General features: G+C 52.1%; 2 protein-coding genes across 2 annotated transcripts; both read left to right on the top strand.

Annotated features, from left to right (window-relative positions):
- The first annotated feature begins 835 nt into the window (after nt 1-835).
- LOC149810074 (uncharacterized) lies at nt 836-5,661 on the top strand. The gene is made up of 9 exons (XM_089994446.1): nt 836-1,356; nt 1,644-1,858; nt 2,891-3,112; nt 3,738-3,985; nt 4,462-4,789; nt 4,923-4,981; nt 5,076-5,143; nt 5,203-5,490; nt 5,577-5,661. The coding sequence occupies exons 1-9, from the start codon at nt 836-838 to the stop codon at nt 5,659-5,661; spliced, it is 2,034 nt and encodes a 677-aa protein (XP_089850572.1).
- Nucleotides 5,662-10,571: 4,910 nt separating this feature from the next.
- On the top strand, nt 10,572-14,554 carry LOC149810073 (uncharacterized). The gene is made up of 7 exons (XM_089994444.1): nt 10,572-10,678; nt 10,878-11,121; nt 11,965-12,093; nt 12,438-12,635; nt 13,633-13,850; nt 14,098-14,246; nt 14,499-14,554. The coding sequence occupies exons 1-6, from the start codon at nt 10,572-10,574 to the stop codon at nt 14,243-14,245; spliced, it is 1,044 nt and encodes a 347-aa protein (XP_089850570.1). The 3' UTR covers nt 14,246; nt 14,499-14,554.
- The last annotated feature ends 2,598 nt before the right edge of the window (nt 14,555-17,152 follow it).

Below are 17,152 nucleotides of genomic sequence, written 5' to 3'. Positions count from 1 at the left end.
GAGCAACGTCAAGCGCGAGCATCGGAGCGGACGGAGCAGGCAAAGCGCTTCAGCTATAAAAGAAGGCTCCTAGATCAGGATGCCGTGTCTGGTACTGACAGGCTGCCTGAGGGTTGCTATTTGGACATGCTGCTTCCAGGCCTTGAGGTGCGCACAAATACAAGACTCCACAAGGGGTCCAAAGCCTATGCAACTTCTGTGTGTTTGGCGTTGTTATGCACTACTTGCTGCATGCACCCGTGCAACGCATGTGGGGTGATGCCGGCCTTGTCTTGCAGGCGCTATCTCAACAAGGGACAGCAAGGGGGGGCAAGCAGCAACGGCGGGGTGAAAGGAAGTCAGGGCTTCGGGATTTGATTGAGGCACATGGCACCTATTTTATGGCTGCCTTAGACATCGAGTTCCAAGCAGAGTGGAAGGAAAGCGAGGAGCGCTTGAAATGGCCCAAGAAGCAGTTGCAGGTGTGATGCACCCAAAAGTGAGTGGTTCGATAACTTTGACCAGCTCAATTGCAATGCTTTGCCCATCCCAAAACCATACATAGCTCCATCTGCGAAGTTCGCGGAAGATGTTGCTTTCAACACCATCTTTCAGCACCATGAACTCTATGAAGATGGTGTTGAAGGCAACATCTTCTTATGTTTCTGTTGCCTCGCTGTCCAATTGACGAGCCAAATGCAGCTCATCTTTGAAGCAGCCTGCAAGAGCTCTGCGTACACGGCTGATCTGCTGACATGGCGAGAGGAGCTTGCATGTACAGCATTTCCCATCGTGCCGGAAGTAGGCGGAAGAGCGCAGAAGCTGGCTGATTGATAGCATATGGCAGATACGCATCATGGAGAGCGCTCTGATGAATACCTTGCAAAGAGTTTCAAGAACTACGCAAGCATTGGCAGCTCCATTGATGGCCCGTGAAAGCTCCAAAAGTACCATCAGCAAAGCATTTGCTCACCTGCTGCAATCGTGGCTACAACTGTTGACATCCCTGACCATGCAGGAAGCAGGGTGTGCGCTTTTTGACCTTGAAGCGTCTCCTGACGGCTCCCTATACAAGGACAGCGTTGTGCGCTTTAGCCCCGGCCGAGATGTGCTGCCGTTTCACAATCTTACGAGCGGTGACCTGGTCCTCGTCAGCAGAGGTGATCCCGATCAAGATTCGCTAGAGGGTGTGATCACCGACATCGCTGCATCTTGGCTTCGGGTGGCCATGCCTAGAACGGTGGCGCCCGATGTGAAAGGCCCCGGCTGGCGACTTGACGCGTTTGCTAACACAGTTGCCTACGAACGAGTCCGTGCTGCATTGGCGGCGTTCCAGTTTCAGCCACCTACGACGGACCCAACCAGTCCTTTGAGAAGGTGCGCCACATGCCAGAAGTACGGTCATGCACACTGAGACCTCGTTGCCGAGTACACTGATTGCTGATCACACGACTTCAGTATCCCCTATGATGGTGCCGCTTTCTGACTGCCATTATCTCATCATCCGACATTGGCACTCGAGCGTCACCTGAATGTCTGGCACGCTGTTATGCAGCGAGGCCAAGGCATACTTTGTGGGGCGACCACTGTCACGTGATGCAGAGTGCATGCAGTGCTGTGTATGAGCTCACGACCAAGCCTGACTAGATATTCGTGCGTTGCAGGCTTCTGTACGGAGATATGCAAGGATTGGACAGCTTGGAAGCTGCCGCGCAAATGAGGCCGCCTTATTGGCGCGGAGCTGCTGGAACAGCGGCAAAAGCTGCGATCAAGAAAGCCTGCACAGCTCTGTCATCGACACTCAACGCATCACAAGTTGCAGCTATGCGAAAGGGTGCAACCTCCACCTTGTGCCTGTGGCAAGGCCCTCCAGGCACTGGTGCGTTCCCACCTCCGAGACTTGTGCTACAACTGTAACATGCAACACATCGAAATGATCAGACACCACAAATGTTGTCTAATATTGCTTCGTCCGATGCATCGAGCGCAACAGCTTGCTATTCCGAAACGGCATTCAATGTGCAGGTCTCGGTAGCCGCGCTAGTGCTGCGCCATACTGTATGATTTGAGGTCTAGATGCCTGAAAATGCATGAATATTGGGGACAAGCATGGGATTCGAAGCCCAATCAAGCAAAGCACTGACCGGCACCCAGTCCGATGATGCACCGTCTGAGAGATTTTGCCCGATGTGTCGATGCTGAATGCATGCATGTTACCTGTATCGATTGAGAGAAAACAAACAGACCCACTGGAGGGGCAAGCTCAGGATAACTATTTCTAAGGTCTGTTTCCCAATTAGTACTTGGAGTTGCCAATGTCCATTAGGATGCGGTAGTGTCGTAGAAAGATGCATCATCATTACATCGAATAGGTAACACCAAGAACCAGTCGGCACAGGCTGAAGCAACCAAGTATTCACGTTTGCAATGGTACAGTTCAAAATACACAATCACCATCCTCGTTGTCATCCTCATGCCTGCAATGTTTCTTGTACTTTGTTATGTGATTTGCTTGTGTGTCACCAGGGCAGTCAGCCCATGAGAACTCGTGGTCCAGACCATTCACAGTGCAAACCTCGTCATACACATTGAGCGTGATGTCTGAACATCATGTGTGTGTGCGCAATGTACATACATACTTGCAACCTGGACAAAAGTTACGAGAAGGCTTGCAAACGACGGACGCAAATGCATAAAGAAGTACAGAAATCAATGGTTCATCACACCAAGCCCCCTCTGTTCGCAAGGGGGCGTACCCACCTTGTGGAGGTGGTTTGCGATCAAGGCAGTGCGCACAGTGCCTCGCCAGAACGGGTTCCGATTCCCGATTTTGTCCCCCATATTTTTGCACTTTCGGCCATCTGGACCCAAAAAATGACAGGGTCTGGCGAAACACTGAGTGCGCATGCAGGCAAGACACGAACGATCGTGCAGTACGTTGCTATGATGCGACATGCACTGCCAGCGGGCAGCGGTATCTTGGTGACAGCGGCTTCCAATGTTGCTGTGGACAACCTCGTGAGCGGGCTGCTGGCCCTCGGGGTCAAGGTAGTGCGGATTGGTCACCCTGCAAAAGTATCTGAAGCCTTGCGCAACGTTACGCTTGATGCGTTGGTGTTGGAAACCCCCAAGGGTGCGCGTCTGCACATGTTGGTCATGCTCATGTTTCTCGGTGCTTTGCCAGAACGGGTGTCGACACCCATTTTTGACCCGTGAATTCATGTATGTTGGGTATCTGGACCTGAGAAATCAGAGGGTCTGGCGAAGCACTGATGTTTCTCTTGCAAAGGTTGGCCAAGGACGACACCACCATGTCCTATTGGACTACTGCTAATGTTGTCATAATATGCACCATAAATCGATTGCAGATTTCAGTGATGCGATGGAAATGCACCATGTTGAGACTGGCTCTAAGTTGTTGATTGCTTTTTGGATCCTACTAGACGCCAGATGTGCTGACATACAACTGACTGACGTGCTCACCAAACCTTTCGATATAGCTCACCAATGGCCCGACCCATAACACTCTCTGTCAGTCAGCCTCGTTGCGGGCCATTGATATCCGCACTCCAGGTTGTGAAAGCAATAGAGTCAAGGCAGGAAGTTTGGGACGTGGTGAAAGAGGTGATTCTGCACAGTCCCAGACACGAATGCAAGCAGCAGCCAGCATGGGTAGCACACGCCCAGCACCTGTGCAACCTGCTGTGCATGCACGGCCTTGCATGGCAAGTGCCTTGATGCACAGATCTGTGATGCAGGCCGCAAAGCGCAGGAGATGCGGCAGAAGGCAGTGGGCATCACAGGGTTTGCTCAAGCGAATGCCTTTCAAAAGGCAGATGAGCTGGAGAAAGAAGCAATGGCTGAAATCCTCGACGCTGCAGACGCAGTGGCATGCACCTGCGTGGGTGGTGGCTCCATGCCGCTTGAGGAGCGCAAGTTTGCGGTCGTTGTGCTGGACGAAGCCACGCAGGCGACTGAGCCTGACTGCTTGGTGGCTATCATGAAGGTGAGCTCGCAAATGCCAGAAGCAGAGTATAGTGCGCACAAAACGGGGGGACATCGCTGCAAATACTTGTGTCTTGTCTGTCCATTGGACGGCCGTGTAGTGAATTCTGGTTTGCAACGCCGGGTGGCTGAGATGCTTTCGATCCAGGCAAACTGACTGTGAACCTGACAGCATGTCTAGTGAAGCTTTGCTCATGGTTACAAAGTTTTCTGCATCGCAGTGTGGCCCCATTGGCAACATGCGTTGTGCTCATATGATCCAATCAAACGTTGGCATCGAGTTCAATGACATCTGAACAGGACATCACAAGGACATTGTGCTGGGCACTGCTCAAGGCTTGTCAATGCATTCCGCGTTGAGCCCTTTCATGGGCCGGAGCACATGGAATGGAGCAAGTCAGCTCTTGCCTGGCGTGTATGCAACGTACGATTGCAAACAAACTTTTTGTGTGACCGTGCTAAGGCGGCGGCGTGCAGGACGCGCAGACATTGCTACTGGTTGGCGACCAGCAGCAGCTTCCTCCAACTGTCAAGGAGCGCAAGGCACAACGCTTGGGGATGGGAACGTCTCTATTTGTGCGTCTAATGGCCATGGGCGTGCGACCGCATCTTCTGGACACACAGTACCGCATGCACCCCGTCCTCTCTGAGTTCTCTGCGGCCGCGTTTTACAATGATGGGTTGCGCGACGGTGTCAGCGCGGCCCAGCGGCCACCCATCCAGGCCTTCCCGTGGCCTTTGCTGGAAGCCCCGGTCGTCTTTATCAATTGCAAGCACGTCGTCCTCACTGTGTTGCCGTTTGCATGTCTGCTGCATGCCTGCTCTGTCTTGTCGTAGTGGCATATTGATGACGATGTGTCTTTCACTTTCGCACTGTTAGACCCCCTTGCGCACTGGTCTCCTACTGCATGTTCCATGTGGATGCTGTGTACCTGCAGATGAACACACGGAGAACACCATAGCACATGGTGACGATGGCTCCGCGTACGAGAGCCTGGTAGTGTGGCACTGAAACGATTTTTTAGACATCTATTGAGAGGCACGCGCCTCTTTTCCCAAAAAATGTCGGTGGGGCTGGTCAGCATTGCTAGAAGCGGGAGGAGCAGCAATATAGGATGAAGCTTACACAGGTGCTCGACCCGCTACAGCCAATCCTGGGGTGAGGAACCGGCCACAACAGCTAATTGCAAGTGAAAGTGGTTGTTGCACTGTGTGCAGGGGTGTTGAAGAGCGAGCAGGGAATGAGCAAGCGGCAACAGTGCTGACCGCTCAGAGCTCGTCGATGCACACCTCCTTTAGAAACATGGAGGAGGTTGAAGTTGTGAAGGCAGTGGTCATGTTACTGTTGAAGGACAGGTCTCTCGTGGGGGGACCCGCCAACATAGGCGTCATCTCAGGGTACAGTGCTCAAGTCAAGGTCCGATTCATCACACTTGGCATACAGGCATCGTCCCTTCAATCTAGCGAGCTGTGCAGACTCCCCGCATATCTTATAATGCTGTTTAGGTAAACAATCATGTTGCCTTCACCCCCAACCCCAGTGCGATCGCATAGTTGTTCAAGTTTGTTGGCGTAGATTTTGCGTGTTCCAGCTTGCTAGACAGGTTTCATGCGGCCACGAGTGCAGAAGACCGGCACACACATCATTCACTCGACGCCTCTGTTTGTGACAAGTGAAAAGAAATACGCCAGCCCAAAGAAGGCGGCGTTGACAAGCCAGAGCTGATTTTGCCCATAAACGGAGGGTTTGTGACAAGCGCATCTGTTGCGATAGAAACAGACTCCTATGGCGCAGGAATTGTCATTGGCACTGGCAACAGTATCGCCGCGAACTTCAAGCAGGACATCTGATCCTGCGATCGAGGTTAAGACGGTGGACGGTTTCCAAGGCCGCGAGAAAGAGGTCATTGTCGTCAGTACTGTACGTAGCAATGCAATCGGCGCCATTGGCTTTCTTGCGGACCAGCGGCGCATGAACGTGGCATTCACTCGTGCGAAGCGTGGCTTGATTGTCGTTGGCAATGCCGAGACACTGAGCACCCACCCATTGTGGCGCGCCTGGCTCGGATGGCTACGTACCCGGCCTGGGCTCATCATCACGGCTGATCTGTTGTAAACCATTCTCATTCTCATGCATTGTCGGTGCAGGCATCGTCCACTCACTGCTAATGCTGTCTGAAGAATGTGACTTGTTTCACTATAAATCTGAGCGACCTGGGTGGCCACACTCACATGTCAATCATGATGCCCTCGTAAATTACATCTTTGTTTGAAGCCATGGCAGACTCGCTACGGTTGGCTACAACAGCATCTCTGCCACTTGAATGGCATTCAATGCAGCGCCCTTCTTGATCTGGTCACCACACACAAACAAGCACAGACCCTTCTTGCCGGGCAGGGAGATGTCTCTTCGGATGCGGCCAACATAGACGTCATCGTTGTTGGTGGCATCTAGGGGCATTGGAAAGCGGTTCTTGTCCCTGCAAATCCAACCCGTGGTTAAGAATGCAGACATGCAGCACAGCGCCTTGGAGTGAGTCCGCAGTCAACTAATATACACGGTCATGATGTGCACAGAGCAACACCTTGCAAATATTTGATGTGTGCAAATGCTGACTGCACACGTGCTCACCCTGCATGCCATTCGATGACGTAGACACCACACATGCGGTTCGCACCGTATTACAGAAAGGCGGCATTCAATCCGTCAGCTTTACACTGCAACCACTGGTTCCAATGTTGCACTTGAAGTTGCCGGCGTCCGTGTGGACGCTGTACTTCTTCAGGTACACCATCCTTCAGCGGCAATGACTGATGTAACTGAAAGAGCACACCTGTCGTCTATGAGTGACACTCCGGCCGCCTTGGAAAGGATCTCACGTGCCTCATCTTCCTCAATGTCGTGCTCGAACTCGAGGTTGATGGACTCTGCGTGCGCACGCATGACAGGCACCCTGATGCAAGTGGCCATGGCATTCACTGAGTCATTGCTCCAGATCTTCCTAGTTTCCTTCAACATCTTCATCTCCTGCAAACATGCACTGAGACGTTACAGACGCGGCTGCACACAGGGGTACTTTTGGTTGCGATACACGAGTGTATTTACATGCGATGCTCTTGGCGGTGAAACTGATCTGTCGAAAATAACAACGCAAAATCTTGCGCTGGAGTGATGCCCGTCCGCAGAGGAAGCTGATGGACATGATTACCTCCACTTTTGGCGATCCCTCAGAAACAAGATCACCTGGATATGCACAGTGCAGGCTCCTGCCATTGCATGGGCTAGTCCCAGGTAGTGTCACCATCACCGCGCCGCCATCACCACCAACATGCCGAACACTACAGATCATTGAACCAACAAAACAGACCAGTCCCATCCAGACAATACATATCATATTCCCACACTGAACGGGACCTGATGTGGTAATGACAATCCTGCCAATCCTGGACGCATTGCTGTGCTTCGGTCAAAGCCAATCTTGCAAGTAAAAGTGGTGCCGACAAACAAGCTGAGGGCCAAGGACGCAGACCTCCTCGTTATAGCCATTGCTGGTCATAGGGGCGTTGTGGCTGAAGAGATTGAAAGCGTATTGGAAGGGGAAGATGTTCATCGGCAGCTCGGTGCCTTCGAGGACAGCACGGGTCTGTGCCTCCAGCTCGTCCATGGCTGCCTGCCCTGCACCTGAAGCTGCCTGATACGTGGAGACCACCATCCGCTTGATGTTCTTGGCACGGTGCAACGGCGTGACTGCCATCAGTGCAATGATGGTGGAGCAGTTCGGGTTCGCCACGATCCCGCCTCCGCCTGCCTGCAATTGCACAGTGCTCATCAGCAGATCTTGGAGTTGCCCATGTCTATGTGGATGCGATTTTGTAAACAGATACATCATCATCACAACATCAACATTGCAGAGCCAACCAAGGCTCACAAGTTTCAGTCATATCGCCTCCATTGCCGCATCAGCTTCTCCACTGTATGCCATTCCCCTTCCCCTTCTGACATGCGTTCTCAATCATCGTGTGGCGGTTGCGCAAGGCTGACTAATGCCTCTTGAGCATGCGCCAGCAAAATTTCAAGGTCATGAGGTGGCGATTGTCATATGACTCCAGCATGAAGAGATGACTGCTCCACGATATCCCAAAGACGATGCTAGCAATCTGTGACGCCATGCACAGACCACAGGGTGCTCGAAAAAGTAAAAGAGGAAAAGCACGCGACGGCCGGATGATTATGTTGTTGAGGTACTTGCAATACTTTGTGATGGTGAAAAGATAGCAGTTCAGTAAGTTGCCAGAATGGGTGCGACCCCCAATTTTGCTCCCAAGATTCATGCATTTCCGGCATTGCGACCCGCAAATTACAGGGTCGGGCGAAACGCTGATCTATAGATAAATACCTTCATGCCGGCCATAGCCTCAGGGTTCACTTCCGGGATGACAAGTGGCACTCCGTCAGTCATTCGAAAGGCTGAGGAGTTGTCTATCACTGTGCAACCCGCTGCCGATGCGATCGGAGCAAACTCCTTGGAGATGGAACCCCCAGCTGAGAAGAGGGCTATGTCGCAATCACCAAAACTGCAAACAAAAAACAAATCAATTGGGACTGCAGCACACAGACATTGACCCCTGGTCCTGTTTGAGTTACTGCCACTACTACTGTCAGGCCTGAGGAATAGATGTGCTGTTTGCAGTCAAACATGAACGACACCGCAGCAATTGGCTAATTGCGTGCAATTTGCGGCGCCAGCATGTCGATGGGTGTCAGAGAAGTACTATTCAAATCATCAGAGGATGCTCATTCAATGAAACACAGTTGAGGAGGGCTGCTGCGCTTGAGCTACGGGATTATGGACCACACACCTGTCCTCAGTCAACTCCTCCACAGTGTACTCGACGTTTTCAAACTCATAAGTCTTTCCAGCAGATCGCGCGGATGCCAACATTTTGATGTCCTTGTACGGGAAATTGCGCTCGGACAGCACCTGCAACCTCAAGCATCTGTTGCCAGCGTTGAGCAACACAGAACGCATGAGGGCGGTTAACGTTTGATTGACGCCGTACGCACCCCTCGTGGACCGTCTGCCCTTCTGTCGTGACGACTATGCGATCCAAATTCGGCCATGCTCTCGATGCAAACGCGAATGCTACGGGATAACACTATCAGGTGAAATGCTTACGACGGGTACAACGAGGTAATTGCGGCGGCTGAGATCCGACAGAACCTTTTTTGGAGAGCCATGACCCCCCGTTCACGCACTTACCGCAGTATGAAAGACTGACATACACATTCAACACATAAACAAGGTCCGAATGCGTATGTGGCAAACCCGTGCGCGATGTCGCATGACCCCTAACCATGTCCCGTTACCTGCGTTCCAGATAGCTTCGTGTCTTTGTCCCTCGTTGACACTACAACTTTTTCGCACGTCCCATCCACAAGATCATGCAGTCATGCATAATTGCATGCCAGATCAGGACGAATAACAACGCGCAGAGGACAGGCAACGGATACTCACCAGCAAGGGAAGAAAAATAATTCATCGCGCACGTATGTGGAACTGAAATATCCACGGCATTTTATTCCTCATAGTTGAGGGACACTCTTCTGCTCGACAGACTTTTCGTACAATCGTACACACCTTCAAGAATTCCTGTCCAACTGCACCTGTCACCCCAACAATCGCCACGCGAGGTCCATCCGCTGTCTTTGCATTTGCAACTACTCGCCGTTTCGCACATTGCATCCGCGATTGGCGGCTGCACCGGCCAGCGCTTATGTTATGTGCGCGCAGTGTTGTCATGCTGCCAGTCGCCATTATTGATTGGAACTGAAATACATACGGTTGCCTACAGCACGCTGCTTCATCAAACGGCAAGTGTATGCCCAACATGCCACCAAATGCTGCATGCGGTTATGCCGTACTGTGCATTCGACACCCTAAACACGATCTACATGCTTGACTATCTCTGGATCTGCTGATGGCACGTGACATCAGGCTGATGATCAGTGGTACTGACAGTACTGTCAACCTTTACCTTTCATACTGAAAGGAGAACATCGACGGAAATACGATTGTTACCATAAGAGCCTTGGGGGCAACTCTGCAAGGTGCCTCCCAGTATCGATGTCCATGCTGTGGCACAGCGCCCTAGTCCATGAACACCTGTACAGAATTGAACTATGCAAGAATTAGCATACGGTGGTGTACCGCTTCATGATGCAATAGATCTGTCATGTGCTGTCAGTGTTATGCAAACGCCAAACCCTGAACCCTGAACTGCTAACCCTGTGTATCGTTGAGATTTTTTGCAGTTTCGGAAGCCTCTCGCTCCCCTCATGAATTCTCAAACCAGACACAATAAGAAGTAGGTTTTCTACAGATCAATTTGCATTAAGCAATACCACTCTCGGTGGACAAATTGGGCCCTCTTGGTGTCTCAGAAGAAGAGTGACTTGCTGCTTGAGCATGCGAAACAGTACCCAGCAAGCTTTGCATTTATCACGCTACCGAAACAAGAGAAGGTTATACTGTTTGGCCACGCGACCCTCGTCTACTGGTTTTCTTGAATGCATCGCATGTCGTAAGATGCAAGGTCTAAGATGGGGCCAACTGTGTCGTGCTCGTGGGAAGTACACCCAATGTAGAGCGCACGGTAGCAAAACGCCGGAAATTGACACGTCTACGCATCTTGAGTAAGTCATACTTGGCCGAGATCAGGTGTTTGATTTGCCATGCGCGATACAGTTGTCACATCACAGGCATCCGACTCATCTTTTGACTTGGAGCACACCACAGCGACTTTCAACGTGCGGTTGCAGCCATAGGGAATGAAACGAGCATAGTTGGGGAGAAAAATGTGTGGTTGCGTTATTTGTTGCGACTGTTGAATAGGTCAGTTGGCAGTCAACCCGGACATAACATCTCGCACGTTGAGAAGGCAACGCTGGCTGTGATGACTTTTGCGATGCTCAATTTGCCGCTATCGCGGAATGATGCAAGAGTCAATGCACCACTTCCGGTATCTCATTCTCCTGGAGCAGCCACATTTCGTGCCTCAAAACCATCCATCCAGCATGTTGCTCGGGAACACAGGGTTTCCACGGTAGCATCCGTGCGTCAAAACACCCCACAGCAGGTGCGAATCTTGCAACTTGTGATAGGCTACCCTATAATAACTGCAAATTGTGGTATGAACAGTGATTGTTGCTTGGAACGCACGAGGTGCAATTGGCATGATATCCCCACAATTTCCTTATCTGCCCTGCTGCGTGGCCATGGTGTTGGGTGACATGTCGTAAGCATGACAACAGATTTTGTAACGATGGAGATTCATGCAATCTGTACAGGGTTATCACCCTACTCATCTGCTTTGGGATGGAGGGCTTTACCCATCGGCTTCTGTTATCTCGAAATCGCAACCCTCAGAGTATGCTCTCTTGTGATTTCAGGCAAATGTCCACTACGAAAGTTGGTCTTTCATGTTCCGTAAACCTTTGCATCCCTACATCGTCAGTCTGTGTTGTCGGAACCTCGATTACTCTCGGTTACGCGTTGTCTAGAATGCCACGGCATTTGCCTGTTGCTATGATTGAGTTAGAAATCCATCTTTCGTGAAGTTAAAAATCGTTTTCTCTTTTGCACCCGCTCCATGTTTCCCAGTATCTTACTTCCTGCTCCGGCTGCAACGTCGGGAGTGGCGGAAGTCCATACTCCGTCACAGTGCATCATTCCCTGTCTGGCAACAAGATCATATAATATTGCAATATGAATATCGAACAGTTGGCGTGGCATCGACATGGGCGCGTGTCACGCGGTTGCAGACGGGCAGTGCCCGGGACGCTCTGTCGCTCGCAAGCTGCGCAAGCTGTGCATGCTGCGACCGTTCATTCGCTCTAAGCTTAATGCCCTGGATTCATGCTGTTATCAGCCGCAGTAGCTCCAGATGACATGAAGACAACACGTGTGGACCGTTGTGCAGATCACCCGCCCAACTCCTGGCGTCTCGACAGCCACCCTCCTGGTGGGTGACATTGGTGGTACCAATGCGCGCCTTTCTGTCTTCCAAGCTGACCTGATCTCCAAAAAGGCTGTGGAGGTATACAAAGAGGTAAGCATGCGTGCTCCACTGTGACGACAGCAACGCGGGGCATTTGCCGTTGCATGTGGCAGCAGGGCAGACGATGTGAATTCGCCAACAGCATGTTTGGCTGGTGAAGACTGCACTATGCAGGCGTCTTCGATGTAGAGCATGCATCGTTGAAGCAGGCAATGGTTGCGATCAGTTGCATCTGCCATGGCTACATGAGCGAGGTGGCCATCACCCACCCCGACAAGTGGTATGCATAGTTCTTCAAAACATCGGGCATCAAATCCAGGAATCTACATATGTTCTGGCTGCCACGAGACAGCGATTACCTCAGATGCGGAGATTAACATGACAGTTTTGTGTAGATATACCTCACTGAGAAGTTCTCGACGTTTCACAGCGTCCTCCGGGTGTTTCTGAAAGAGGAAAAGGTTCCCAAGCAGATCGATGCAGCTTGCTTTGCTGTGGCTGGCCCAGTCAGCAACAATGCGTGTGTGATGACAAACTTGAGCTGGATTATCGACGGCTGTGAGGTGGAAGAGCTCTTTGGTTTCCGCACAAAGGTACGCAACAAGGTCGCCATTGGCTGTGTCGGTGGAATGAGCTGGTCGATGGTGTTGCAGAGGTCACAATTATGTGAGCGAACGAAGAACAAAAACAACACAAACGTTGACGGGCACTGCAAGCCCGCACCAGGGTCGCCCTTTGGGATCTTAAATACTTTCGATATTGATCCGTTGTGTATGGTGTTTTGGGCGCTTTGGACATGTTGCACGCTCTAGAGCTTGAGATTATATGAAGCTGTGATGCGACTGTGGATTGGTTGATTGGACGATGCATGCGACCGTCACACCGAACTTACGTTGTTGGTGCGGTTTCACAGTTGTGTTGCTTACGTTTGAAATGATGTTACGCTTCCATGACCTTACTTTGCTGTGTGCGCAGTCAGCACGACTCCTTGGCACTCTTGTACATACTTGCCTTGACTCCAATGCTGGAAGCGACACCCAGGCCAACGGCTTTGGCACCGCCTCAGTACAAGGGTGACCTTTACCCTGGAGGCCGTAACTCGGATGTTCAAAGCAGTAATCACCTGAGTTGCAGCTGTACCAGTGAGCCTAATTACGTACTTATCACTATACCGCTTCGGTTGCCGCAGGAAATGCCGCGCTTGCGTCAGTTCTGTTGGTCTCAACTTCAAGACTGCGGAATATCTTTCAAACTATTTGACCGATGAGCTTCTCAAATGGGCTTTGAGGTGACTCTTTGCACTGAAATGTTGTTTCTGTGCCGTTCTGGAATGCAGTGCCAAGTCCATGCTCCAATAAATGAGTAAATCAATCGGAAATCACAATGCACGATCGGGTCAGCCGATTGAATAATGGACAAAGAACAGCCACTACGTTTGGAACATGTTTGGGTGTTTGTCCTGCTGTACAATCTTGGACAGTTGCAACAACACATGCTAAATATCGTTCTATGGGACTGGGATGGCATTGCTCCCAGCAGACAGAGGTGCAAGGCACGCGCGCCTGCATTGAACCCCCATGACGTTTACAGGTCTTGAATGATTTTGAAGCTCTGGGCTACGGCATCCCAGTGTTGCCAGACTCACAGCTGGTCGCCCTCAACCCACGTGCGAAACAAGACCAAAAGGGCCCTAAAGCTGTGCTTGGACCAGGCACAGGGCTGGGCGAGGCGCAGCTCATGTGGGACGATGCTAAGAATGCCTACAAGGTTTACCCGTCCGAAGGTTCTCATGCAGACTTTGCACCAAGGTGTGCTTATGCTCTTCGGACACCTTCCATTCTCCCGAGAACAGAGGACGATCGGAAGCCTGAGTTCTTATGAGGCATTTTTGCATTGAATGACCACGCGGGTTTGTGGTGGCGCATGAAGCCTTACTGCTGTTTGTGGCAATTCGGCCATGGTCATGACGTCCGGCGTGGGCGTGTGCTGTACAACATTTGTAGCTACACTGTCGTCAGCTCAATGCAGTCACAGCATGCTCACTAACATATGCAGGGGTGCGCTGCAACGAGAGCTGCTGGAGTACGCTGAGTTGGTGGAGGGCCCTGGCAGCCGTAGAAGTGGAGCATGTTGCGTGTGGCTCTGGCCTCATGAGGATTTACCGCTTCCTGTGCCACAAGAATGGAGAGCTCCCTGTACATAATGTGTGCCACTTCCCTGTGCTCTCCAGTCTACCTTTTTTCCCCATGGTTTTTGCTGGCAACTCGCAGGTGTTTGGCTGCTCAAAAACCATCAGGTATAATTGGCTCTCCTCCAGTGTTCAGATTGGCCAGTATTTTTGTTACGAGTCGAGCAGCGCAAGCTCTGGGGTGAATGCCTTACATTCGGTTCGATCAATTTTTTTGTTTTTCCGCACTTTGCTGTAACATAGCCCTGACATCGGCATCGATTTGCAGGATCCAGCAAAGATCAGTGAGAATGCGCTACTCGAGGGTGGCCAGGCATGCCCAGTGTGTTCGCAGGCTGTGGACATGTTCCTCAACATCATCGGTGCTGAGGCAGGCCACATGGCGCTCAGGAACCTCGCGACTGGTGGTGTCTATATTGCTGGTACGACTTTCATTTGCAAACGTTCATCTGGCCATGCATGCGCCAGTATTTTCTTGCTCTTCTTTGTTGCATTGCGTGACAAGGCTCCCACAACACAAACCCATTGGATGCCAAGGATGCATGCGAGTGAGCTGATCAGCATCTGTTGTGAGGCTTGTTACTTTGACGATGTCACGGACAGGGGCGTTCGATCTCGCATGATGATCGGTCGTTTGTGTCGTCATTGCAGTTGCAGCCAAGGCTGACTTGGGAGGATCGCTGCACTGCACCTGGTGGGTGCTTGACCTTGTTGCATTGGCTGGATATACATGGAAAGAAATGCTTCTCACTGCGCATGTGAGATGATACGCCAAATCACTATCATCAAGTGCGTGGTGATAATCAGGAAGTTTCAAATGTAAACTTCACTCACTGATGGAAATTGGTTGACATCGAGGTTAATTGTTGGTCGATGACGTATTGGTGTCTCAAGTAGTAAGACACCTTGATTTGGTGGTTCAAGAAGTAGCATACCTTGAACCTGACTACATCCGGGTAGTTGTCGAGCTGCTGATGATATGATGTTCGTTGGGCTTGCCAGGTTAGGCCTGTCATGTACTAGGCAAGGCAGTTTTGTACTTCCTGCACCGCTGCATTCCATCTCTCTTGTGTTGCCACAGGACAATGGATCAGGCATTTTTTTACCAGTACAGGTTGCAACCTTGAACTTGGTTTTTTGTGCAGTACCGTTGTTTATAACGTCAGCTGTGATAAATGGCCTTCTCGGCCCCGAGGTGTTACATTGTGGCACCGCATACTCAAACAAAGAAGGTAAGCGGGTGGGTGGGCGAGCTAAGCAGTAGCTCGAAATAAAAACCTGAGGCAAGCCTCGCGAGTTCCGCTATAAGGGCGAGCATGCAATCCGAGCACGCATGTTAGAAGGGCAAACAGGCGCATCACAGATGAGTCACGGGATCACAAATCGCAGACTATCTATGAACTAGAGTACACCAGTACAAGCACTTATAACGTCAGCTGTGATAAATGGTCAAAGGAAGGATGAAACGAAAGTAAACGTGGGGTATCCCACAAGATAAACAAACTACCTCGAAGCAAGGAGGGCCGGCCCATGAGGCCAACAGGGAATGCGAGACGTGCCCTTGAGGCTTGTCAACGACAAGTGGAACTGATCAAATCAAAGAAACTGGCGGGATCGCGGGTAACAGGAAATGACAGAAGGTTCCAGGCAGAAAGGTCCAGGCACTGCAGCTCGGAGGCCGCAGCAAGGTGGGGAGGGGGATGAGCAGCCACCGAAGGGGGAAGAACTCATGAGGCAGCCCGCGGGACGGGCACAGGTGCGCATGGGATGCGCACTGCCATCATGCTCCAGTGCTTGCACTCCGGGAAAGGTGCAAAGGGCGTGAGCAGAAGACTCGGGCTGCGCGGAGCCAGGTGGACAATCTCGTCCACCAGCTCCACAAGAGGCGCGTACCACGGCTGCGCCGGCCAGTGTGGGGCCAGGACCGTGGCAGCCGCGCCCGTGCGGTGCAAATGCTGGACGAGTTGCGGCAGCAGGTGGACGGGTAGGTGACACCAATTGTTGTGAGCATCCCAGTCCGATTGCGCGAATGCGTTCACGACTGCCGACCCAGGTTCGTGCAGCTCCGAGTTCCACAACGGCAAGAGTGTGTTGTGCGCTGCAGCAAAGCGATCAACGGTAAGCGGGACCCAGCGCCCGTCCAGGCTCGCGAACAGGGGCCCCATCCAACTGATAGTCCTCGGGCCGCTTGATACGGCTGATGGGGCCCCCCGGGTTCACGTGCGTGTTGATGTACTGACACACCAGCTCGATGCGCTCCGAGGTCAGCAGTTGCCACAGTTCGCGCAGCTCGGCCATCATCTCCGGCGAGCGCGTGCACAGCCCAGACAAAGCTGCCACCACGGCCATGTTGTCCTCGTGCACTAGGATGCACTTGTCGGCAGCGTGTGCCCGAAAGCTGGTCAGCGCAAGGCGAACGGCACGCAACTCCTTCAGCGTGATGTGCGCTGGAGAGGCTACCGGCCAGAAGCCATGGGCGTGGAATGTCGAATTGAATATCGCACCCCAGCCGAAGCTGCTGCTGTCGACATGCAGCTCCGCCTCCACTGATGGCAGCTCGATGGGGCGACCGTTCCAGCGCTGCGGCAACTGGGCCCACCACTGCAAGTCCTTCACCGCGCGATGGGAGAGCCGCACGCGGCTCGACCAGCTGGTTTTTGTCACCAGGGCTTGTAAAGGCTGCGCAGATAGAAGCGCGCCGGAAGCCCCCCAGCTGCACGGACACAGCCTTGCCACAGAGTGCAGCCAGATCACGCGCACAAACCATGCGCGCCGACTCCAACACAAGGCACAGCAGGTTGCGAGCCACGTTGCGAATGGCATTGCGACGGCGCTCGTCCACGCGAAACACTCCCCCCGCGTGTATCCACCTCCAGTCCCAAGTGCGCCCACACGCACTTGCTGTCGTTCCAACAGAGCCCC

The sequence above is a fragment of the Nuphar pumila genome, unplaced genomic scaffold (assembly GCF_984573655.1).
Source record: "Nuphar pumila unplaced genomic scaffold, dmNupPumi1.hap1.1 HAP1_SCAFFOLD_559, whole genome shotgun sequence".
Taxonomy (NCBI): domain Eukaryota; kingdom Viridiplantae; phylum Streptophyta; class Magnoliopsida; order Nymphaeales; family Nymphaeaceae; genus Nuphar; species Nuphar pumila.
The sequence above is the reverse complement of the archived record's forward strand: the minus strand, read 5'-3'. Positions and strand labels throughout refer to the sequence as shown.